Here is a 27177-nt window from a genome sequence, read left to right as displayed (position 1 = left end):
CGTACAATAAAGAACAGTAATGCCTCGAAAGTGTGTTAATACCGCGGACAATTTTTGCTATATTTGTGGGGAAGTGACATTTGCCAACCAGAAGAAAAGTATCAATTCTCAAGTGAAGAAGGCATATCATCTTTACTTCGGATGCAAGGTTGGTGACCAAGACAAGCCTTGGGCTCCGCATATATGCTGTGCTACATGTACAACACAGCTTTCACAGTGGTTGAATTGCAAAAGGTCATCAATGCCGTTTGCAGTCCCAATGGTGTGGAGAGAGCCAAGCAACCACCTAAATGACTGTTACTTCTGCTTGGTTCCTCCTCTTTCCGGTGGAATAACGAAGCGAAAGAAGTCGAGAATAGTCTACCCAAACATTCCGTCTGCATTGAGACCAGTTCCACATGGTGAGGGACTTCCTATTCCAGAACCTCCAGCAGAATATTCTCTTGATTCATCTGACGAAGACAAAGGTGAGTCGACCTGTTCTTCTCCTGGTCCATCAGCATGCAGTGATCCAGATTTTCACTGTGGTGCATCATCAACCCCACACAGAATAACACAGGAAGAACTAAATGACCTGATTCGTGACTTGGACTTATCAAAGAACAAGGCAGAATTGCTAGGATCAAGACTCCAACAATGGAATCTTCTAGAAGAAGATGTCACAATTACTGCATATCGAAAGCGCCACCAGCAATTGGAGCCTTTCTTCAGAAAGGAAAGTAATCTGATATTCTGTTCCGATATTGAGGGCCTCATGAATGCTTTAAAAATCACTCATGACCCACAAGAATGGAGACTATTTGTGGACTCTTCGAAACTGAGTCTCAAGGCTGTGCTTTTGCACAATGGAAACATTCTTCCATCTATTCCAGTAGCGTATGCTGTCCACATGAAAGAGACATACGATAACTTAAGGCAGCTACTGAATTCCATTGAGTATAACAAGTACAGCTGGCACCTCTGTGGTGATTTGAAGGTAGTTGCCCTTTTAATGGGACTGCAGCAAGGATATACAAAATACATGTGTTTCTTATGCGAGTGGGATAGCCGAGCAAGGGAAATGCACTACATGAGGAAGGAATGGACTCACAGGCAGAATGTAGCCATTGGAGAGAAGAATATCCAACACCCAGCTCTGGTTGAGGCTCAGAAAATCTTGCTACCACCCCTTCACATCAAACTAGGTTTGATGAAGAACTTCGTGAAAGCCATTGACCGGACTTTGCCAGCATTCTGATACCTGCATGAAAAATTCCCTCGACTCAGCGAAGCAAAGATTAAAGAGGGAGTTTTTGTGGGTCCTCAGATTCGAGAGCTTTTCAAAGATGACCGGTTCAACAACTTGCTGGAAGGTGACGCGAAACAAGCATGGAATGCTTTTCGCCTAGTTTCTACAAACTTCCTCGGAAATGTTAGGGCAGAAAACTATAAGGAACTAGTAGAAGACATGTTGATGAAGTATAAGACACTTGGCTGCAATATGTCTCTAAAGATTCACTTCCTTCATTCCCATTTGGATTTCTTTCCTAGCAACTGTGGTATTGTTAGTGATGAACACGGCGAACGTTTTCATCAAGATATCGCAACAATGGAACAAAGATACCAGGGAAAATGGTCCACTACAATGCTGGCTGACTACTGCTGGACACTCCTCAGAGATGCTCCCGAACAGCTGTACAAGAGACAGGCGAAGAAATCTAAGATGTAGTCAATGACTTGATTTTTTATAGGTAGGCTATTACAGTTGACCTTTTACTATTGGAATGCATTTCGTTATGTAAACATTAATTTCTTGCAGATTACAAAAAAACTAGAGCCAATTTTGCAATTTGACTGTCATATTCGTGTTCAGCACATAAAAATTGATAAGAATTGACTAATTTTATTTCAGTAACATGACTTTTGTAAAAATTTGTTGTCCAGTGATATTTATACAACAAGGCATTTTAAATGTCCAGCTTGACCATGACATAAACCAGCTAGGACACTTATTTCTTCAGTCTAGTTCTTTAAGCATTAGCTTTACCTTGAGTCCTGTTCCAGCACAGGCTATACCTAAAGCCATGGCAGCACCGAATCGGACATGTGGGTTGTAACTCTCTGAGAGTAGAGATACCACACTTGGACATTGTTCTGGGGTTCTGCAAGGAAAGAAAGCTAAATTTTAAAGGTCAATTATAAGTTTCAAAATACAAACACAATACTGTAAGTCAACAAGATTACAAAATACTCCAACATTTTTAAACTTTTAATCTCATTTTCAAAATCTATAAACCTATTTCACAAAATGTAACTAAGCCTGGAGCTGCTTCCACTGACCACTATATTACAGTCCAGATTTTCTCAGAATGTGGTACATGGACCACTGGTGTCCCATCAGCTCCATTCAGGTAGGAATGGAGCTCCTACAAGCTCAATTCAGGTGGTCTGCAGAAAGGTTTACAACAGTTAGCTAACTGTACAATCAACATTAGGAAAGACCATGAAGTGGTCTGCCGAAATCCTCTACAATGTTCAAATGGTCAAAAAAAAGAAAAAAGGACTGATAACCATTGTTATGTTTTTCTACTGAATTTCAACGATGATCAATCTGCTGGCAAGAATTACTTCACTTTTTGCATTGTTTTGCATACATTAGTAATCTCTGCTTGCCCAGACTGCATCTACATACAGAAATTGCCTGTTATCTTTTAGTGATAAATAATGAAAATACTATGCCCTAATGTGGATATGTTTACAGTTTGTAGATATATTTTGTTCCCATCCCATAAGCAAATGTTGACATCAATGAGATTACAAGACCATAATCAACATGATGTAAACATTAACCAGACTTAACCAAACTGTACCTTTTTGCAAGCTATATATAATTTCATGCTCTATTTTCGTACAACATGTATCTCAATTGAAGTTCAAAGCACCATCTAGTTCCCCAAAAATCTGCAGTGCATACTTTTCGTTTGGATCTCACTGCATTATAAGTGATGAAAGCCAATGAGGGCTGGGTGACCGAAGCAAACACTTTTAATTTATTATTACAAATACAGGTTAAAAAAAATATACTTGTTGGCTATTATTTGTAAATTCTCTGCAGAAAGAAATGAGGGACACAACATAATTTTGATTGCAGCTGTATTATGAATTGACAGTTTGGGTATGAAAACTAATTCTGAACTGTTACCTATTACACATGATATGTCTTCATGCTTCAAAATATTACTCTAAGAAATGTTTTACAACAAAGCAAATACTGTTTTGAGGAAATATATAAAATTAATAACTCCACTGAGACTAATTGTTTTCTGAAACCATGACATATATCCTTTTCTGATTAAATGAAATTAAAGCTGCAAATTTTAAAAAAAAATATTATATTAATATTTTATAAAACAGTATCATTATTATTATTATTATTATTATTATTATTATTATTATTATTATTATTAATAATCCACCTGAGGTTATTGATTTTGTGTATTTTAAGGATTTTATCCTTTAATACCTTTTTTTTTGTTTTTTTGCAATAACTTAACTGATTCTTTAATTACAAAACCTGGATTGTGCTGATGTGCCATTATACCCACAAATACACACAATTTTTGTGATGATACTAGTTAGATATATATAGCAGTGTTATAAAATAAGACAAGGCTGAGCTGTTTTGCTGAATAGCTGATTTCAGTTATGCCTGTTTTGTTTCAAGTTCACCAAACAACAATCTTGATAAGTCAAATTTATTTCAAGACCATTTAGTCGATTCCTTTACACCGAGCTGTACCACAAACAAGTTCTTTCTTTGACTCCCACTGCAGGCTCAGAGATGTAGAAAAGACCTGGTGCATCTCTCTGCATATCTTGACAGGAGACTAATGGAGGTAGTCACAGTGGTTTATTGGTTAGTGTGCGTGTGTGATCTGGATTTTAAGGTTGCTGGTTTATTGGTTAGCGTGCTGAACTCATGATCAAGGGTTAGAATGCTACCACTGGCTCAGCCTGACTTGGCTACAATGGTGCGTCATAATGGGCAAGACACTTTACTCCAATTGCCTTAGTACTAAATAGTTTCCCTGTTTTACTTTTCCAGTAACACAAGATATAAAACAATCTTTATTTGATTCCGATCAAAACATGTATGTGGCACCTTTGTTTTCACAAATAATCTGCACTATTAGGTAAAGAATATTTATAACACAAATGTCAACAAGTTAGGGCTCTGGAAGGATGGGCCTGCTCAGCTGTTTTAATCAGGGAGTGTAGTGAAAAATGGATTACAGTATCAATATTAAGAATTTGAGATAAAATGGGAATGACATACAAGACAAGCAAAGCAGAGTGGAGAGCATGAGATTAAGAGAAATAGAGATAGTTCAGGTGAACTTAAAGATTAGCTGCCGACAGATATTATTAACTTTCTTGATGGTGTGGTTTACCACCTATACTTGTTTGCAACTCACATCAAACTGTAAACTGTATAGACCCAGATCTGCCATTGCAAAATGTGCCAACAGATCTGAACCCACACAGTTTTTAGGACTAATCAGAAGCACAAACAACAGAGACCTAGATCTGCCAGTGCATTTTGCAAAGGCTAATCAGGGTCCATATTTCTTGCAGTTGGACGAATTATCGGCGAGTATTTATGGTAGTTCAGTAGAAACCTACAGAATAAAGACAGGTGATCGTGATCAATGAAAGACTAAAAATAAAGTAATAATGCAAATTATTTCACAGAAGGTCTCAAGAAGATACATTCAGCTCACAAAGACCTTGAGAGAATCTGAACATACAAAATTCATCATGGTTTGTGCACAACAGCATCTCATGGGGGAGCTGTCATTTTCTTTATTGCATATTCTAGATAGTATTTTTGTAATGATATATTGATTTAACTTTTGTTTTTTGTATAAATGTCATACATATATATATATATATATATATATATATATATATATATATATATATATATATATATATATATATATATATATATGAAATTTATTTCATATGCTGTGTTTATGAGGTGTTTATTTCATATGCTGACTACATCAAATCATTTTAGAAAATGCATTTTTTTCTAAGAAAATGAATTTTGCCATTACAAAATTTAATGCTTGCATGACCCACTGACTTCTAAGTGGGAAATATTAATGCTTTGAAAATTTTAACAATCATGTTTAAGAAAGTCTTACAAAAAACAATAAACTTCTTACACTGTTGGGAGCAATGAGTGACCTAATGGTCTGGTGGTGTTAAACCCCACAAACACCAAACCAGTCTTACGTTGTTGTGAGCCCTGGGTGACCTAATGGTCTAATGGTGTTAAACCCCACAAAAACAAACCAGTGTTATGCTGCTGAGAGCCCTGGGTGACCCAATGGTCTAATGGTGTTAAACCCCACAAACACCAAACCAGTCTTACGTTGTTGGGAGCCCAGGGTGACCCAATGGTCTAATGGTGTTAAACCCTACAAACACCAAACCAGTGTTACGCTGTTGGGAGCCCTGGGTGACCTAATGGTCTCATGATGTTAAACCCCACAAAAACAAAACCAGTCTTACGCTGTTGGGAGCTCAGGGTGGCCAAATGGTTTGATGATTGTTAAACCTCACAGAAAAACCAAACTAATCTTACACTCTTGGGGACTGCCAGGTGGCCATGTGTTCTAATGATATTAAAACCCAAACCCAAACCAATCTTATACAGCCAAAATTGATGAACACACTAAAAAAAAATAATCAAAGAGTGATGCATTTCTTTTTTAGTCAGTACTGTATATACCGGTTTGTAAGTAATGTCCAACTGCAAATTGAAAAGACTTGGATCTACCATTGTATGATGCACTGGCAGATCTAGGTCTATGCCATTTGCTAAGAACATCAGTACTACAATGAAAAGCATTACACAGTAGATCAGGTTGTATGTTGCCTGCATTTGGGCTAGACAAGTGAATATGAATGGTATATTTGTTAGAAAAATCATAACAAGCACATATGCATGTGTGTGTGTGTGTGAGCTTTGGATTTGTAATGTAGCTTTAACAATTGTTCCATCATATTGCTACGATGTCTGCAGTGTGGCAGTTTATAGCGATGTCTAGCACTGCGGCATCATGTCACAGACATTTAGTATCATGTCCCACCCGGTAACATTATCCTGACACCTGGCTGACCAGTTCCAACAGTAACCTCCTAATGCTGAGTGCCAAGTGAGACAGCTTCTAATGCGATTTTTATAAGTCTTTGGTATGACTCGGCCAGTGTTTGAACCTGTGATCTCTCATTAAGATATACAAAAATATGCAGTACAGAGATTTATTACTCACTCAATAACATTACATAACAATATCTTGCAGCAAGCGGCAGAGTATATTATTCAATCCATTGATAATATTTTCATGTTGCCATGTGTTACGCCATGTGGCAATTAATTTGTACAATATGATATCATTCTACTAATAATGGTGAGTACCGTATACACTTGCTTATAAGTCGAGTCGAATTGCAAACTTCAAGACACAGACCCGCTGTCGCATAATGCGCCTGCAGATCTGGTTCTGTGCAGTTTGATAGGAGTAAACAGAAGAACAAGATACACCCCGAGTGTAATGTGCTGAGGCATATCAGGATCTTTGTTGTTTGCAGTATGACTTATAAATAAGTATAGATGATATTATGGGAAATAACTTTAACACAATATACCTAAAACTCTGCATTATTTCAGCATATTCAATTGCCAAATCCATTCTAAATGGAGACCGTTTTACCCCAAATAACCATTTGATGTGAAGCTCTTCAATGCATAAATAGCAAACTTGGTCATAATGGTAATTAAAGTGTCATATTGATATAATTCCAACATTTTTCTGAACTTTTATGGTCAGGTTTCAATCAAGGATGAAGATATAACTAGTGGAGACAAAACAGAGTCCTTGTACAAAATAATGAACCTTCTATTCCAAATAAAATCAACTTTAACAGGTTTGCCAAGATGTTAACCAAACAATCAAGATTTCAGAATTATATTCTTCTTTGAGCAAACTTGGGCATTTAATCTGAAGTATAAAAAAAGTCAAAATCAATCCCACTACTTTACATGAAAAATGGGGCTTATCCCTGATCATTGATTATCTGATAAAACAGGTAAAATATTTGCTCTCAAATATCATTTCATTTTTTGTCTTGAAACAACTTTTACAATGCACCGAGCAGTTTTTGTTGTAGTCTACAGGAAACATAGGATATGGTCAATAATAACATGACTTCTAATTTTGACCATATGGTGCGATTGACATCAATTATACCGCAAAAACCGCTGTGTGTTACCATCATGCTCTGAAGAATGAAAAGGATATTATCTCTCAATGCATTTCTTTCTCGTTTATTTTCTTTTTTTTGGTCTTAAAGGCACTTTTAACACATTATAGTGAACATCATGCCACTAAGTGCCTTTCTCAAGGATGTACAGAGAAGCTGAAAGGATTTGTTATAGCTATGTACATGAAGAGATTTTGATATCAAACATTAAGGGATTCATTAACGGGTAAGCAATTTTTAAATATAACTGTCATCAGCTGACATTTGCACTGTGGGATTCATTTTCAAGTATGTATTTCCATTAAATGCACTATTTAAATGCTTTAATCTTGATTATACAGAGATGTGATTTGAGATGTCTTGCTGTAACCTATGCAAGTAAGATGTGCAACAATGTGTTGTTTTATAAATTGTATTCACACACGTTTCTCATGTCTTCAGAAAATGGGATTAATGTCGCCCTATCTGATCAATGTGGACTGAAATAATACTCTGCAGGTGTGGAAAGAGACCTGGGTCCTACATTTTCAGTATGAAATATAAAGATTGCTAATTTGGCTTTTTGTATGGAAGTAGATCACTGAGACTGGGGCCAATTTTTGTCCTCTGACCCCCCCCCCATCTTAGTTCTATTATGTCTTTGCTAACAATGCTGTACATAATTCAGACACTAGCCTGACACTTGGATAAATATTGTCAGGGTTAATTGTCTCTTGCAAGTATAGTTGGCAGACTTTTGGTCAAATCTGTAACCTTTGTACCAGTCCACTGCGACAAATTAATTTCATGTCTAAAACCCTACCTCACAGTACCATCTATACTCATTTATAAAGCGATTTCAACTGCAAACTGCACAGACCAATATCTGCTATTGCATAAGGCACACACATATAAGGGTATGTGCAGCTTTTTAGGAGTAAACAGTGGGAAAAGACAAGGTAGACCCTGATATGCAGGTGCATTATGCTATGATAGAATTGGATCTTTGCTGTTTGCAGTCTTACATGGCACTAGTAGGCGAGTATATATGGTAAGTAATGTATGTATTAGATTTATCAAAGTACATAGGCAAATTAATTTAGACTATCTTCAAATAAAACAGTCAATTCGTTGACAAATTAACGATTTTTAAACAGATTAAGAACCTCATACAACTTGGACAGAAAATATCTTGGCAAGTTTGCAACCTAACCATTTTTTTAAAAATACGACCAGAAATACAGTATACAGCAAACAATTAGATGTTAATTGCATCAGCATGCCATGATTTTGGAAAATATTAAAAACATACAGTATATCAATGTACTGAACATCAGATATGGTTGAACACTAAAAAGGCATCATGGGATTGATTTGTCTTTAAGGTATGTACATGTATATCATTAAATACAATATCCCCAAAAATGCATTATAAACATTTTTATAGTCATTGCACAGAAGCATCCATTATTTTGGTAACTTTTCTAACGTACTGTTTTGTATTGTCTGTATCCTCAAAAATTTTTGTATACAATCAGTATCCAAAAATGATCATTATTTTTGCACTTTATTTTTGGGCCCTAAGGTACTGTTACTGAATTAAAACAATTCCAAACTAATGTACTTGAGAAGATAATGAAAAATAATATTGATTTCTTTAGAATATGTTTGTCCTGAATTATTTCTAAAATAAATTATTCATCAAGCAAGAATACCTCCAACTGCCGTATGGCCAGCGTGCAAACAATAAATATAGGTTGCAGTAACCTAGTTTTCACTGACGACTGTAGTACTTCAAATCATACATTTACATACCTAGTAATGTTACTTCACAAGCCACAATGTCAGAGATAGTGACCTAAATGTAAACCCTAACTTCAGTGTTGAAGTTGAAATATGGTTGGATATCATCAATCCATAAGCTTTGTAATTGGGCCAAAATTCACAGCAAAAATTACAGACTACAGTTACCGGTATTCAACAACAGTATCATTCAGCAATGAGGAAACAAACAAAAAATCAACTGGCAAAAAACTTTTAGCATCAACAATTACACTGGTAAATGAGGACAATGTTTGTAGAGTTAAGACAATGTCAGATGACATTTAAAGGGCCAGATGTAGAAATTATAGCCCTTGAGAGTAGCAAAAGAGTTTGTGTCATATATACTTAAGTTAAATCCTATTGCAAACATCACTGATCTTGATTTACCATTGCATAATGCCCTGCAGATCAGGGTCCATGTTACTTGTTCTATTTTTCTTATACTCCTGACAAAATGTATAGACCCAGATCTTCTGGCACATTATGTGATGGGAGATCATCTCTGTACAGTTTGTTCTTGGACTAGACTTATAACTGAATATGTATGGTAATTAGATTGTTCCCATTTACCATATTATTATCTTTATAGACATCTTTTTTAAGAACTGCTATTTTTGTTCCATATTAATACAGTGAAAAAGATTAGAGGAGCCAGGATAGCTCAGTTGGCAGAGCATTAGACTGCAATCCATGTGTTACAGGTTCAATACCTCCTCAAACCATAGCAGGTCACCTGGCTACATTCATTTTTAAGAAAGACACTTAACTCCCATTTCTCTGCATGATAATAGCCAATAATGTAAAAGTGCCATAAAAGACAAAAAAAACAAAAATATTTCTGTTCAGGTTATGAACCACAGTGATAAGGTCCAACTGGCAAGTTCAAAAAGTCTGGCTCATTAGTCACAGTCAATGAAGTATGTATTTGAATTTGAAGGTTTGGACAACATTTTATAAAATTTGTCATGGTTCTTTGTTCAAATTTAAATACATAGTCCTCACCAGGTTGGCCAATATAGTTTTGTTCATAAAGGTTTTTGACGAATCTGTTTTCCTTAATATTTATTCTTACTGTGCACTTGAAAAGCCATCTATGTGACAATGTACAATTTGAGGACATGATGCACAATATATAAGAATGGATAGACACATGGACAGACGGATGGTTAATCAGGGTGGCTGGACAGACAGGCAGACAGATTGGATATCTAGATAGATAGATTAGACTAAATTAGATTAAACTGATAGATATATAAATAGATAAGGTAGATTAGATTAGATTACATAGAGAGAGACAGACAGACAGATAGATTAGACAGACAGACAGACAGACAAATAGATAGATAGATAGATAGATAGATAGATAGATAGATAGATAGATAGATGATAGATCCTTACCACTTTGGTAGCCTAAGTGGTTAAAGCATCCACCTAGGATGTGGGAGGTCATGGGTTATACCAAAGACTTATAAAAATGGTATTAGCAGTTGCCTCACTTGGTGCTCAGCATTAAGAGCTTAGTGTTAGGACTCGTCAGCCTGATGTCAGGATAATGTGACTGGGGGACATGATGCTATATGTCTGAAGTGTTAGATATCACTATAAACTCCCACACTGCAGACACTGTAGTGATATAACTGAAATATCATTAAAGCTACATTCAAAATCAAAATCTCTCTCTCTCACACACACACACAGATACATATAACAAAGATTACAAGATTTAAAAATAAATGTTTATACACCTCTCCTACAGCTATAGGTATAAGGATGAATTGATAAGTCCGATATCTACATGCAGGCATACATGTACATAGTCAAGTAACTCGGAGGTCAACCTCCATGATGGTGCAACTGCCACTGCATCGAAATACCAAACAGCTTAGGTCATGAACATCCTAGACATGGGGAGAGGAGATTGAGTGAGTGATTTGCAGCAGTGGATAACATCTTGTGTCCATGGTTACCAGCAATTGCAAGAAATCAACAATCCAATTCTGATTAAGGCGTCCATGGGTTACAGAGTGGTCAGTTTTTTATATATAAAAAAGTGGTACTCAGATCACACACCTTGCTGACATCTATAATCCTAAGCCAAATGAAAAGACAGCAGCTTACTGATAATTCTGAGTGAGAATGGCATTATCTGACATTTTAAGCATTTTATTTTTATCAGAAAAGGCAACCATAACGGAGGTGGCTCAGCATCATTTGTATAAACTTGAGAAGCACCATATCAGATTCTTTTAGAGCAATTCAGACAACTGGTTTCAAATGGAAAGCCACTTGACCATTTCTGCTGAGACACAAAAATAACCTCAAGCAGAACACATCTGCCACATTCATATCTATTTCCTGGAATGATAGCTCAATCATATCTACTGTTATGGTAATAAATAATGCCACCTTTTTTATGGCAGGTACTTGCACTTCCATAAAAATTTTGCATTGGTGTAAATCATTTTATCCGAATCTCTTTCAAGTTGATGGAAAAGGATAAGCACTGTTCTGCTCAGATTGGACATTCAATAGTCATTTTAAGGTTTTTGTATTTTTTGCAATATTGGCCATCTTAAATAAATTATGGATCAACATAAGTAGCATAAAACTCAAAAGCTTTTAAGCCGGGATGATTTCTTTAAAATTTTGTAAAATTCTTTTCGGTAGTTTTGGAAAATTAATTTCAAGTATTTTATTTTTATTTTTAATCAAAATATATTTCACTCAAGATCACAATCATTTGCAGAAATTAAAAGGCCTTCATCCAAAAACAACTTCTGTCAAATTTGCTTAAGTTTGATCAGTGGTTGTCAAGTCATTTAAAGGCTGTTCTGTTTTTACTGAGGCAGGCATATTTGATGGCAAAATGAGCACCATTCATAGCAAAATTAAATGGCCTTTGATGCCAGGATGCTTTCTGTCAAATTCAAGTGAAATTCTGTTCAAAGGTTTCTTTGAAATTGTTTTTAAAGGTTTTCTGTTTTTAGAAACTCAATTTTTGTATTTTTTAAGTAGTAAAATATTGATCCCGTGATTTCATTGCAAGTAATAGTGAAACTTCTTAACATCCTTGAAGATATCTCTACGTCAAATTCAGGAATTCTCTGAAACTCGTTTTTGCCACAATGATCTGTATTTGTGAAACAAAGGCCTTTTAACTTTTTTTGTTTATTCCACCTCCTTTATTTGATTCAAAAGACGTAGCTAACATGAAAATAGAAAAGGAGGCTTGCTTTTTATTTGGTACAACAATACAATAAATGCTTCTGCTAAGTCCAATATTAAAACACGGTGGGCAGAATTTACGTTTAATTACATGAGGACACATTGCATTTTTGATGATTAACTTAAAAGGTATCAAAAGATAGAACTAGAACACAAATTTCAGTTGATAAAAAAATTATTTAATTGGTATTTATTTATTAAAGCTCTGCCTCCACTAGGCATAAGTGACATTTTCATTGCTCAAACTGTCCTTGAATATCGTTAATTAAGAAAGTCGTTTGAAAAATAATGTAACAAATTATATGACTTCTAATTAAAAGCTATATTTCATAACTGTGATTAAAATTTCCAGGATCTATCTACCATTTTTGCCGATAAAACGAGCGATATATCCAAGTTTCTATTACCAATTTTGATAGTAATTTTCTTCAATTTCAACAAATAAGGATCAGTTTTTTGGTATTCTCGCTTAAAAAATGGGATCCACACCTGACCCCACATTATATGCGGGTTCACAAGTTATCAGGGTGCAAATTATCGAGGAAGTGGTGTATAATGTTATCACACAGACAAGAATTTGGCAACACATTGGAATACTGACTGGCAATAGACCAGCAGAACACTGACAGTACACTGTTAGTGTGCCAGATAATTAACAGTTTCTAGTCATAAACTTGATGTATGATATAATTACACAAGCAAGAATATGGCACTGCATTGGTAGTCATCTTAAAGCCCCAATGCTGCCATTAAGAGTAAAAAGTCCTATATGCCAAATCACCTGGATAGTACTTTATCTTCTAAGGTGTTGGTCCTAAACATCGTTGGGTGCCTTACAACAATTTATCATAACATGAGCAATGTAATTTCACCCTCGAACTGAGAACTCTGGCCATGTTCACATCCATATGAATTAATCTGTTGATCAGCGACATCCATGGGTCAATCAATTTCACTAGAGAGCTGGAACGCAAGATTTGATACGTCATAGTTGTAAATAAAAGAATCCAACAGTACACTACACCGGATAAGGTAGATCCATAGCTATATTATTCTAGATTACTTTGTCCCAAATATAAAAAAACTGGTCAAGAAATAGGTCACGTGTGTGTTTATGATATGTGTACAAACTTATTTAATTTCAAACTTATCAGATCCGCTTAATATAGGCTGGCTACCTCTCTTCCTTCCCTCTATAATTAATTTTTCACCATGTGCTAACGCTGTTGTTATTAGATTAGTTACTAGTGGAGTTTGTGGCATGCATATGACATCACTACTTTTGGAGCACTCCTGAAAACAAGCACAATAATAAGCAAATTTGGGAAATGAATTAACATGTGGCATCTCTTAATTCTAAACTGAATATTAGAATGTCATTTAAAATGAGCATCTTGATTTTTTTTTTTTTAAGTTAATATAAAAGTTTTTTTTAAACAAATAATTTCTGTCCTTACAAACTTTAATCAGATTGGTAGAATGGTAAAATTTATGAAAAATGTTGGCACTGGGGCTTTAATCTGAGAAGTGATAACCTTTGAGCAACTAATGTGGATGCTGAAATAAATCCAATCCTGGCATTTTTATGTATTAATGTTAATTAGATATTTTTTCAATAACAAGCAAGATATAGCTGAATAAAATATTCACAATATATTCACAGAGAGATAAAATCAGCTATACAATATATTCACAGTGTAATCAAATCTGAGCTAAAGAATCTATTCAGTGTAATAAACTGAGCTATACAATCTATTCACAAAATGTAACATAACCAGTAACAGAATCTATTTCCAGTGTAATAAAATCAGGTACACAATCCATTCAAAGTGTAGTAAAATTAGGTATTAAATCTATTCAAAGTGTAATAAAATCAGCTATAAAATATATTTACAATGTAATAACTGATTTAATAGGATTACACTGTTTCCAGTAATCTATAATAAATATGAATGGGTAACAAGTTTCATGTGGAATCCACAGAAAGTCTTCATACATAACCCCAAGCCTCCCAAATTTTTCATAAATGATAGATAGATGACTCTCTCTATTCATACATGTCAAACGTACTTTTCGTGCTACAATTTCATCAAATGTAACAATGAATGCACGCAGACAGATATTATATCACCTTCATTTGAATGACTGACAAATGTCCTAGGGTTAGAAAACAGCAAAGCAATCAAAAGTTAATTTACACATGCCATAGTCACATGCATCAATCTTTTGATAATTTATGCATTTACCTAATTTTATATGTTGCCTTAATACTCAGGGGGAAACGGAAGCACATAATCTATATCAAGTCTCAAGCAGTGTATTGTATACTTCAATTATGTAAGTCAAAAGTGCTCTGTATCAATGATTAATATAACGATTCTTTCATAACAAGATCAGTTGAGACATGTTTGCTAGGGAGATGGGAAAATCCATCCTTTCCCTTGAGACCCATCTGAGATGTATTTCCTAGCTGTTGAAATGGATTAGCCAATCAAACTGCTCATTGAAATGAAACCTTGATGGGAAGCAATTCACCATATTCTGTGAAAAGCTACTGTAGTTGAAGAGCCTTTCTATAAACAGCTGTGAATACAGACCACAGGGTATCAGATAGATTATCTGTTAGGAACTTAACCATGAGACAATTTTGGAAATTGTTATCTTTCCTGACAACCTTATTATCAAGTGATAAACATGAATGAAACATTCTACATACAGCACTTAATTAACTTCATGAACCCTTCCAAGAAAATACCACCAAAGCATGAGGTCTTATCTTTCCCATCAGTTCATATTGGGATCAAGGACCTGAGTCCGATAAGTAAATTGTAACCCAGTCTTTACTTAGCATGTGACCCTATCCACTTGCTTTGATTCACATTTTTGTGACTGGATATCAGACAGTAAAGAATTTTCAGGGTCTATTCTATGATGTGTGACTGTGGGATTCATGACAGAAGTATCAGGGTCTATTTATGACATGTGATTGTCAGACTAGAAATAAATTTTCACTAATTGTACTGAAAAATCAATTAAGTGCACAAAACTATGCATATCATTTTCAAGTCCTACTATTATATCACAGTTAAATTCACCCTATACGTGTATTTAGAAAATTCCATCTTTATTCTCAATTAGAGGGGAGAATCCCCCCCCCCACCTCCATTCTTAGAATAGGTCCTGAATTATACCTACTTAAAAATCTAATTATAAATACATAGGAAACCTTAAGTGGCAGGAAATAGGGTTGCATTAATTGATAAGGCTTTTTGATCTCTGTAGAAAAAGAATCTTCTGATATCAGTCCACTTTTATAATGAAACTGGTGAAAAGCTCAAGCCACAATTAGATCCATGTGACTTAGGGATGCACATTAATTTTTGGGATGGGGAAGGGATATTTCTGTAATTTTTTTCAGAAAAATTTCTGGTCCCCCAAATAGCTTGAAAAAAGCCCCATAAATTCGTGCTCTGAATCTAGGAATAGAACTAATCTGATCCACAATATTATTTGAAAAAAATAAAATTAATTTGAGGTAAAAGAAAACATATATTGGTTTAAAAGACAATCTCAGTCCCCCCCCCCATTAAATGATCTGTCCCTTATTTGTAGACAGTCTCATTTTCCAGGCGATATCTTCAATTCACATATGAACCTATAAGCCCCCATTCAGGTAAATATTCAAAAAGTTGAAATTAAAATGGTTGCAACAACCCCTATTTAGTTCAGAGACACTTCCATCTTCATTTTAATTATTAAAATGATTAAGAGTGAGATAGCATTAACAACCTAAAATAAATCTGATATCGTACTTCCCTAGGAAGAAGCCAATCATTTTAAGAAATAAAACTTAAAAATGTAAAATTCTGATGAAAATGAAATAACAAGCTTACTTAATAAAACCAGGATTCAATATCACTCAAATTTAAAGAATTTATTTTTCCAACTTGTGAAAAATTCTTTGAACACCAGTCCAGTTGACAGCACCAAATTACTATACCTATTATACTTTAAAATATTTTATACTTATTGTACCTAATAAGATACCTATTACACCTAAAATACCTATTATATATAATAATAATATATACCCTTTAAACCTAATAATATAATATTGTACCTAATAATATATCACTTGTACCCAATAGTAGACCTATTACACCTAATAATATACATATTATACATAATAATATAATATACTTTTTAGTCTTTTGCTGACCATCTTTATGGGACTGAGAACCAAACCAAGACTGTCAGAATAGCAGTTCTTTTCTGTTTTAAATTTATGTAATTTCTTAAATTAACTAAACATTTTCTCACCTGTTTAGTCAGTGTTTTATGTTATGATCCTCTTGGAAAAACATCTTGCCCATTTATTGGCATCACACTCAAAGTTTCCATGCCCATAATGTTGTAAATATTGCTAGATGAAAGCTGACAGTTCCCATTTTATTTACAAGATTTCTAACATACGGACAATACCTTGGACAATGTTAGTGTAACATGAATCATCCCACTTTGGTTATAGTATTTAGATGATAACTTATGCAACAATTTGCATACACATAAAAAATTTTTTAACATAATTCTGGTATACCATGGTATAATGTGGCACAAAGCATATTGTGGTACCAATTTGTGGTTAACTGAATGATCTGAAAGCATTACTGTTACTGACCTACAAATCTGGACACCAAAACAAGTAATGCTATTTCCTTTGGATAAATCCTGTGCTAATAAAAAAAAAAATCATGACTGCAATTCTCCCTCAATAATCTGCAAGCAATGGGGTCCATAAACACTGACCGGAGCATAGCAATGGGGTCCATAAATACTGATTGCAGCATAAGCTATGGGGTCCATAAACATCGACTGATTCATAAGCAATGGGGTCCATAAACAATGACTGCATCATAAGCAACGGGGTCTATAAACACTGCAGCATAAGCAACAGGGTCCATAAACAATGACTGCATCATAAGCAATGGGGTCTATAAACACTGCAGCATAAGCAACAGGGTCCATAAACACTGACTGTATCATAAGCAATGGGGTCCATAAACAGTGACTGCATCATAAGCAACGGGGTCTATAAACACTGCAGCATAAGCAACAGGGTCCATAAACACTGACTGCATCATAAGCTATGGGGTCCATAAACACTGACTGCATCATAAGCAATGGGGTCTATAAACACTGCAGCATAAGCAACAGGGTCCATAAATACTGACTGCATCATAAGCAATGGGGTCCATAAACACTGACTGCATCATAAGCAATGGGGTCTATAAACACTGCAGCATAAGCAACAGGGTCCATAAATACTGACTGCATCATAAGCAACAGGGTCTATAAACACTGCAGCATAAGCAACAGGACCCATAAACATTGACTGCAGCAAAATGCAATGGTGTCTATAAACAAAGATCGCAGCATAAGCAACAGGGTCCAATAAACACTGACCACAGCATAAACAATGGGGTCTATAAACACTGACTGCAGCATAAGCAACAGGGCCCATAAACATTGACTGCAGCAAAATGCAATGGGATCTATATACACTGACCACAGCATAAGCAACAGGGTCCAATAAACACTGACCACAGCATAAACAATGGGATCCATAAACACTGACTGCTGCATAACAAACAGGCCCATAAGCACTGATGGCAGCATAAACAATGGGGTTAATACAAATGGACTGCAGCATAAGCAAGCCCATGAGATGGCAAGGTAACAATTTTTGGTTCACTCTGACAGTTTGGAGGGGGTGGGGGGACCATGAAATGGAGCAAAATCAGAAATATTATGTTTGGTTAGAACTTCTAATGTAGTTCTGATGCATCTCGGTAAAATCTGAAAAATAATCCATGGATTAATCAAAGGCAAGGCCTTGTCTATGGTGTGTGATTTTAATGAGAAACAAGGCAGATCTACATCTGGGTATTACTGTGATGTCACCATGTACTCTATAACTGGCTGGACCCCTTAATCCTCAACAGTTTTCGAAATAAACAGCTTAGGAACTGAGCAATCATTTAATTAGATTCTCATGGAAGCACTCAATGGCACTGCTATGACTGTTAACCCATTCTTTTCATGTTTGACAAGATAAGGTCATACCACATTTATAATAATTACACTGAAAACCACACTGATTTTTTTTTTTTAAAACAGGCATTTATTTCATGCAGTGTTGCCAACATTTGGTGTTACCAACATTTTCATTTATTGATATTTCATATGGTATTATTCATTGAAAATTTTTTCTGTTAAAGAAACTCCTATAAAATATATTATTTCTTAATAAACAAGTGAATTTCATGATGACAATTGCAAATTTCCATGAATAAATTGCTGTGTGCAACAATAAAAGAGTGATATATCGGGCACTCAATGAAGAAAAAAAGGAATTCATGCCTGCTTCTGCATTGTATGTGGGTATGTGAGTTAGTTTGGCTAAAGTGAGACAGCAGTGTATACTATATTATCACATTTGTGTATCAAAGTGCCCAGTAAGTAGAATGCTGGTCAGAAACAGAATTGGTATTTATATTAAGCTTTACTATATATCCTTGTTTGCCAATAAGGAACACTTGCATGATAATTTTTCAATGTTCTTTTACAAATAAAGACTCATGATTGCATTTTTGGTGTTTTTTTTCTTTTACTTGTACATATATAACAGTCTGTTCATGCTATACATGTACTGCCGTTAAGTGACAAGTCTTCCCTGATACTTGTCTATGAATGTGACCAATTTCTAAATCTCATATTGTTTCATAATGCAAAGACTTATTTGATAACAGAATGTATCACCAAAAATAATATACATTTATTGATATTATCTTACTTATCAAACCTTAAAGATAATCCATATTCTTCTTAAAAAATGCCTGAAGTTATCAAAAACTCCAAATATTGTGCTTGCCCTAAATATGTAAATTCACTTAGACTGGTTCAGAAATTTAATGTGGAATACTGTCATTTGCCCTCTGATTATACATATGAAGACTCAACCATGTCCGAAATGAGGTTATCAGGGAGAAATGATAACTGAGGCCACAATAACTTGTTAAATTTGCATGTTGACTGTTTTATCAAAAATAAATGTAACCCCAGTTCAGTTTACCAGAAAAAGGGAAAGAAAAATGATAAGATATATACTTAAACACTTTATATCACTCATTTGAATGCACTTTAGTGAGAACAGGAATTGATGTGCATGACTGTTTTGTCTCCCTTTGCATGCTCTCCAGCACAAGTATAAAAGTTCTGAATCACATGCTGGCATGAGGTAATGCTAATGGCCATTGATTTTACAGTTTTAAAAGTCATTATTCTACCAACTGTCTAAAGATGAAAGGATGTTTTTCCTTTATCGTTACCTGTAACAAACTTGATGCTTGCTTTGTTTAAGGAACTACTTGAACATGTGTTGTGGAGTGTGTCAGCTGTTTTTGTTGCTGCCTATTGACACCACCTTTAGGTAATCTATGTGACAATTAGGGTAATGAATTTATAAAGTAGTTTCATGGCCACACACTTGACTGCTCATTCAAAAGTTTGCCAGTATAAGTAAAGCATTCCCAAGTTTAAAGACTAACTTGACTTTTTTATTTTTTGTTGCCTTTAAAAAACTTTCTTGTTGTCTGTTCATTTTTTGGTACTATTTAAAACTACTAAACGTATTGAAAATATGGTGTTCGGAAAATTGTCAGTACCAGTTATTTAGGTTAATTATGGCATTTATTTTTCCAAATGTGAGAAGGAACTCAGTCCTCATGTCATCTGTTTTAGCTACAAATTTAAAGGTTTCTTGTTTATCTGATGATTTTGTTTTGTTGTCTGCCAAGCTTAGGAAATAATTTGACATTTGGAACAATCAGAATCATGGATCGCAGTCCTATAACTGTACTTTCGGCTTTAGTCAATATGCCTTAATTTTTGCTCAGCAGTTCACAAATACAAGACTATCAACTACTGTGTACACTCAATAATAAGTTGAGTGTTGTTGCTGTGGTGGGTTTAATACCATTAATACCAATATAACCTGTGCAGGAAGAGCCCTAGAAAAAAATTCCAGGAAATGCCACTGACCCATGGGCAGTTACTGGCAAGCTTTCTCATATGCTCATACTGGTTGAGCCCAAGACTTGGAGAGTGATGATAAATAATTTTGTTCTTGATCATAGTTTGCAAACAAACTAAATACATCCGATTACAGTTTGAATGATGCAACAGAAAGATAATTTAATTTAATACTACACACAGTCTTCAAAAAATGGAAACCATAACAACACAATCACAGTAAAAAGCTGCCAAGAGTTGTCAAGTCATGATATATTAATGATAATTTTACATGTTTACCTTGAAAAAAGTTTTAAATCATGTGGAGAATATTTCAGGTCATAATGATCTATGGATATAATAAAGCAAAATCTGTATTGGTTGTGGCAAGAATTTCTTTTCTAAAATTAACATTTTCTGTGTAAATAAAAGACAAAATCTGCATTAGGAAGAACAGAAAAATTAAAAAAGCTGCCATTCATAAACTTTAAATTCCTATTATCATTTAATTATATGAAGAAAATTACTTGACTATGCAAGCTGTGTCACAATTCATCCATTTGAGATGGTACAGTCCCTGTTAAACTACATTGTTGATGCCCTAACTTAATACTGTACCACCTTACAAAAAGCATACACTGAATGCATTAACCCCAATGTCTAATAGACATGGAAAATCACATCAAGACAAAATATGGAAAATCACATCAAGACAAAAATGAGACCTCTCATCTGGGTTACATAACTAAACAGTTGATCATTTCACTAAACAATAAATATATATCGCTCTTTTGCATTACAGAACTCATTTGCGAGCTTAAATATATAATTTACCCTATATTTAAATGATATAAATATACATGCCAAGTTTGATCAAACTAATGGGTCAGAAATACAACCTTCCTTTGTATCCATGGATCTTGATCATTATCAAATTCATCATGTAGATTTTAATGATAAAAGCACATATTCTGCATTTGAATCAAAATCTGATAAAATATGGCCTCCAGTGTGGCACTCTGATTAAAATCAGAACTCCACTGTTACAGACGAAGATCTGACAGCAACTGCTTAGGGGTCATGTTCTGGTAACCTGTGTTATTACCATAATCACTAATTTTATCAACCAATATGATGAAGTCTTATATCTTCATGTTTGGAGACTGAGCGTTGTGGATGAAGAGCATGAATGTGTACTGAATAATTTGATACCATGTGGTCTAAGGTACTCGCCTTTACAGATCACTGACATCTCATCTCTGTCCATGTGGGTTCAAGTCTCTGGCTTGACCAATGTGGATATGTGAGAAAGATAGCCAGTTAGCCAATATCTTCTTCTTGTTTTTTCTTTCTTCCTGGATTTTATATATATATATATACACACATATAAAAACAGTGTTTCTCCTAGGGATCCAAGGTTGGGAGTCAAAATTCCCCTTGGTGTCAGAACTGGAGGTCAGACTGAGTAAAAAATGAACTTTGGCATCAAATCTGGGAGTCGAATACAATATTTAGGGGTCCCTGAGGCAAACATGAGGGTAAAGGGAAACAGTGATGAAATTGTGGAAAACAGAAAACAAAGTTTTTTTACCAAGCCTCAGCACTTTGGAATCTCATGGAGACTTTGTCAAAGGCAAAATTACAAAACAAACAAGACACACAATAAATATTAAAGAAAGCATTGAATACACAATGTTATATGATTCTGGATCTAATTTGAAGAATTATTTCAAAATTGTAGATGTCAAGTCATATTGGTTTGAGCTCCAATGCTAAAATGATAATCTAGCTGGTTTTGACCAACACATTAGGAGGAGTAAAAGTGCCATCTGTTTCTAAATATAATGTGATGCAGCCATATATTATATCCCAGATATTTCATAGTTTTTAATTAACTGCACAATAACACTAACATGAGCATGAAAAAAATAAGCAGTTTTAGGTAAGTTAATGAATAATGCACTAAATGAACCAATTGTTTTATGGAGAAAAAAAATTAAATAAAATTTTATGCTGTAACTAGCCCTAAATTCAGATTTGGATATTGGCTCCAATCTGAAATTTTTAAAAAAAATTGTTTTATTTGCTTGTGGGCACCCTTTTGGAGTCACTTGATATAAGCTGCTTGGTTTCAGTATTCTTGGGTGGCAATCCAATAAGATTCCTTATCTTTCCTGGCTTCATAAATCCAGTTATATTGTGGGTATTTGGTCATACTTCAGTCCCATTTCTCAGATGCTCTTCAATTTTGAACCAGAAAAGAGGAGTCTTATTTGATATGCTGTTTGTTTGGTATGTGATCTGTCTGTGATGAAGTTTCAACTGTAGAGCATTTAAAAAGAATGAATTTTATTGTAAAAAAAAATTCCAAAACATTAACCTTTAAGACATTACATTTTATGCTATTAACCTGACTTTTCTAATGGTTCATTTGATAGATTTTACATAAGATTTGCTTACATACATACATACATACATACATACATACATATATACATACATACATACATGTACATACATACTATCACTTGTAAAATTAACATGTTGATGACTTCATGCAAACAATCTTGTTAGAACAAAATTTAAAAAAATATACATTTTAATAAACTATGAGATAAATATTTTACAAGGATCAAATTTTTCTGCATGAAACTTGGAATTTAACATACTCGAACAAGGATCCAACTAGCAAGGAAAGGGCAAGAAATTTATATAAAATACCTATAACAATCTATATCTTACACAAAGAGATAAAATAAGCAGACATTGGGAAACAGAGAATGACAGAGAGGCTGTTTGAATAGGCTCTCTTACAACTGAGTGCTCCTTTACATGAGCAGCTGTATAAAGATCCAACAGTACCTGCAGTATATAAGATCTCCATTCATTCAAGCTGAACTGTCTACTTACTATCAGAGATGTGGCAGTCTCACCTCAAACAACTGGTGTTGGAGGTGGGATGCAAATTCTCAGAAGCAACTGGAAGCCTGAACACTGCATAGGAAGTGTGTTTTGTTTGTCTTCAGGTTTCCACTCATGATTTATGTCATCAGTAATCTTCTTAAAACCAATAACAAAAGGATAGTATAGCAATGGAGGCTGCTATTCCATTTATGGGATTACTATTTTCATTATTACAAAATTCCAGCTGATCACTCAACTGGTCTAGATGGGATTTACAGAACTGGATTTGCTTACATCCAAAACAGGTGTAAATTTTAATTTTTGTTTCATAATGATTTCTTTTGTAGAAGTTTGGATTTCATTTGGTCTGAACATTTTACTTTAATTTTCTGTCTATGTCCATTTATAACATAACAGATACTTAAAAATAACTCTTAATGAAAAGATGCATTAAAACATTAGAAATGTATATATGATGCAAGTAGTTTAAAATAATTTGACTTTCCTTAATATCGGGATGTACTGGGCAGCTACTGTGACCTGGTTATTGCTATTGTGATTAATTTATATACAGCAGTCTCTCACAATAATGTCCTTCATTATAACACAGTTTTATGTATGGTTATGGATTTTATATATATATATATATATATATATATATATATATATATATATATATATATATATAGTTATTACATTCAATGGCTCCTATATCTCATTATAAGGTGGTCTCACCATTAGTGGCTTAAATTTATAGAATTATAATATGGGAGAGCTGTACAAATACAACACTCCCTCAATATAAGGCTATTTATTATAACACTATTCCTGTTACAAGGGAAGTATGGTCACAGACCCCATTTCATTAACTGATAGTAAATTATATGTATAATGCGCTTAAAGGTGGTATTCTCTATGGCTCCCATGGATGGCATTATAATGAGGGACTACTGTATTGTCACTGTTCCTTTCTGCAATTTAATTAAAAAAATGTAATAACCATAATACATTATTTTATCAGGGTACAAGGTACTTAGCTAATTCCCAGCTAATCTTGCATGGTCATCATCATGCATACATGTACTAGATATAACAAAGAATATTAAAAAGCAGATTCATTTAAAATAACATAACAGTTTTAAGGTACAATGTCTCGCTCAGAAATATTTACAAAATATATAGAAGGCCAAATAAAACACACAAAAACTTGGGATGCAAAACATCTGAGTAATGGAGTGGTAACCAAAGACATGTTTTGTAACTTGCATAGAGAATGGGCACAAGCATTATCCTATTTTATCCAATGGTTGGGCGAGTTGTATTTAACTGAATAATATGCTTGCCCTGTTTTCCATATGGCATGTATTATAGGTTATTGAAGTTTTCAAGCTCCCACCATCCTTTTTTACTAATAGTAATGGCCTAGCAAATGTGGGGCCCGAATTGGATCATTTTGTTGGGGCCCCGTGTGAGCAAGGCATTTGGAAATAAACTTTAAAACTAGTTTTACATGATAATGAACTTCAAATTTTCTTTCATCACTTTAAAATTGCTTTGTCTCTTTAGATAATTTTTAAAAATTACTAATGTATGAGGCCAAATCAGTCCAAACGGCCTAAGGACGGCCCTTTCTGTTCATATGAAGACATGTCATAATACTTATCCAACATAACAATCAGTTGACATTTTGGCATTCTCTATATGGCCTGTATCTAGGTTATTGAAGTTTTGAAGCTCCTGCCAATCTCTTTCTGTTCATATCAAGAAATGACTTAATACTTATCCACCATAACATCAACTGAAATTTTGGTATAAAATATGGCCTCAGACACTTTAGGCTTTTCATACCATTAGTCTCTTATACACCCTTTCATAATCCCATTTGCCGTGAAGTCGTATTTGATATTCATCATATTTATTATATCGAAAATTGACTTATTTCAATTAACAAACTGGAAGATGCCAGAACATAAGTACTGATGGAGGTACGTATATACAACGAATGAAAGGAACAACAGAACATACACATTGACTCGCAAGGGAATCATAGAACAGATGTGCAGGCAGTGGTTGCTCTTGATCTATGGATTTTTTTCAATGTCATGCTATTTTAATAATTGTGTTGGTGACAAATGGAAGTTAAATTTGCGGAATATTATTTTATTAATGGATTTTTAGTCTGCTTCTGACTGACGCATGTAAGTACATTGGTTTTCTAAGTAATTTTGCTGAATATTATATAAATCTTTCTATGTGGATGATTCAATGTAACATATTTATTTTATAGATAAGACTAGACCTGGAGTTGAAGCACTACAATGCTTTTCCTCATTTTCTTCACTCTTTTCAAGTCTGTAGACATAGAGTTGAAGCACTACAATGAATGCTTTTCCTCATTTTCTTCACTCTTTTCAAGTCTGTAGACCTGGAGTTGAAGCACTACAATGCTTTTCCTCATTTTCTTCACTCTTTTCAAGTCTGTAGACCTGGAGTTGAAGCACTACAATGCTTTTCCTCATTTTCTTCACTCTCTTCAAGTCTGTAGACCTGGAGTTGAAGCACTACAATGCTTTTCCTCATTTTCTTCACTCTTTTCAAGTCTGTAGACCTGGAGTTGAAGCACTACAATGCTTTTCCTCATTTTCTTCACTCTTTTCAAGTCTGTAGACCTGGAGTTGAAGCACTACAATGCTTTTCCTCATTTTCTTCACTCTCTTCAAGTCTGTAGACCTGGAGTTGAAGCACTACAATGCTTTTCCTCATTTTCTTCACTCTCTTCAAGTCTGTAGACCTGGAGTTGAAGCACTACAATGCTTTTCCTCATTTTCTTCACTCTTTTCAAGTCTGTAGACCTGGAGTTGAAGCACTACAATGCTTTTCCTCATTTTCTTCACTCTTTTCAAGTCTGTAGACCTGGAGTTGAAGCACTACAATGCTTTTCCTCATTTTCTTCACTCTTTTCAAGTCTGTAGACCTGGAGTTGAAGCACTACAATGCTTTTCCTCATTTTCTTCACTCTCTTCAAGTCTGTAGACCTGGAGTTGAAGCACTACAATGCTTTTCCTCATTTTCTTCACTCTTTTCAAGTCTGTAGACCTGGAGTTGAAGCACTACAATGCTTTTCCTCATTTTCTTCACTCTTTTCAAGTCTGTAGACCTGGAGTTGAAGCACTACAATGCTTTTCCTCATTTTCTTCACTCTCTTCAAGTCTGTAGACCTGGAGTTGAAGCACTACAATGCTTTTCCTCATTTTCTTCACTCTTTTCAAGTCTGTAGACCTGGAGTTGAAGCACTACAATGCTTTTCCTCATTTTCTTCACTCTCTTCAAGTCTGTAGACCTGGAGTTGAAGCACTACAATGCTTTTCCTCATTTTCTTCACTCTTTTCAAGTCTGTCAATTGCAATTTTGAAATGTATGCCACAAATTTAACAAATATAGTTATTATATGAAATGACAGCACCATAGTCATCATATTTTCTCATCATTGGCTTTGGATATTTAATGTATCTCTATTTCTTTCTTTTTCTCTTAGCATATTCATTGTAATCAATTATTACAGGTATCATCATTAGGATTAGGGTAATCTGATTAAAAGTGTTTAATATGTAACTTCTGGACAGATTACTGTTTGGGTGTTAATCTTGACTTTGTTACTGCGACCTTGACCTGAGGTGAAAGACAACTAGCAAAATGGGTGGATCCTGGCTATACTCCAACTTCTTGAAGCTGAAAGTTAGGATATGGTTTTGTTTGGAAGGGGAGAGGCTCCACCTCTTAAGATATTCTGAATTAAGCAAATTTAAAGCAGTCTTACTACCAAAGAAAAGTTTGTCGGCCAATACAAGGTGTATTGAGAGC

The 27177-nt window shown here is 34.6% G+C and overlaps 2 protein-coding genes across 3 annotated transcripts in view; one reads left to right on the top strand and one right to left on the bottom strand.

The window, feature by feature from the left end:
- LOC149799360 (26S proteasome non-ATPase regulatory subunit 1-like) overlaps positions 1 to 27177 on the bottom strand; it is a 392984-nt gene that overhangs the window by 45515 nt on the left and 320292 nt on the right. For both annotated transcript variants that reach the window (XM_089958686.1, XM_089958687.1), the window contains exon 22: positions 2027 to 2141. In XM_089958686.1, coding sequence (XP_089814812.1) covers positions 2027 to 2141 — 115 coding nt within the window. The remainder of the gene's footprint in view (positions 1 to 2026; positions 2142 to 27177) is intronic.
- LOC149799363 (5-hydroxytryptamine receptor 2C-like) overlaps positions 23287 to 27177 on the top strand; it is a 43323-nt gene continuing 39432 nt past the window's right edge. The window contains exon 1 of the mRNA XM_089958688.1: positions 23287 to 23621. The gene's annotated coding sequence lies outside the window, so the exon portion shown is untranslated. The remainder of the gene's footprint in view (positions 23622 to 27177) is intronic.

The sequence above is a fragment of the Sinohyriopsis cumingii genome, chromosome 5 (assembly GCF_028554795.1).
Source record: "Sinohyriopsis cumingii isolate HCF-2022 chromosome 5, ASM2855479v2, whole genome shotgun sequence".
NCBI lineage: Eukaryota > Metazoa > Mollusca > Bivalvia > Unionida > Unionidae > Sinohyriopsis > Sinohyriopsis cumingii.
Note: the sequence above shows the minus strand (reverse complement) of the source record. Positions and strands in the feature narration are given on the sequence as shown.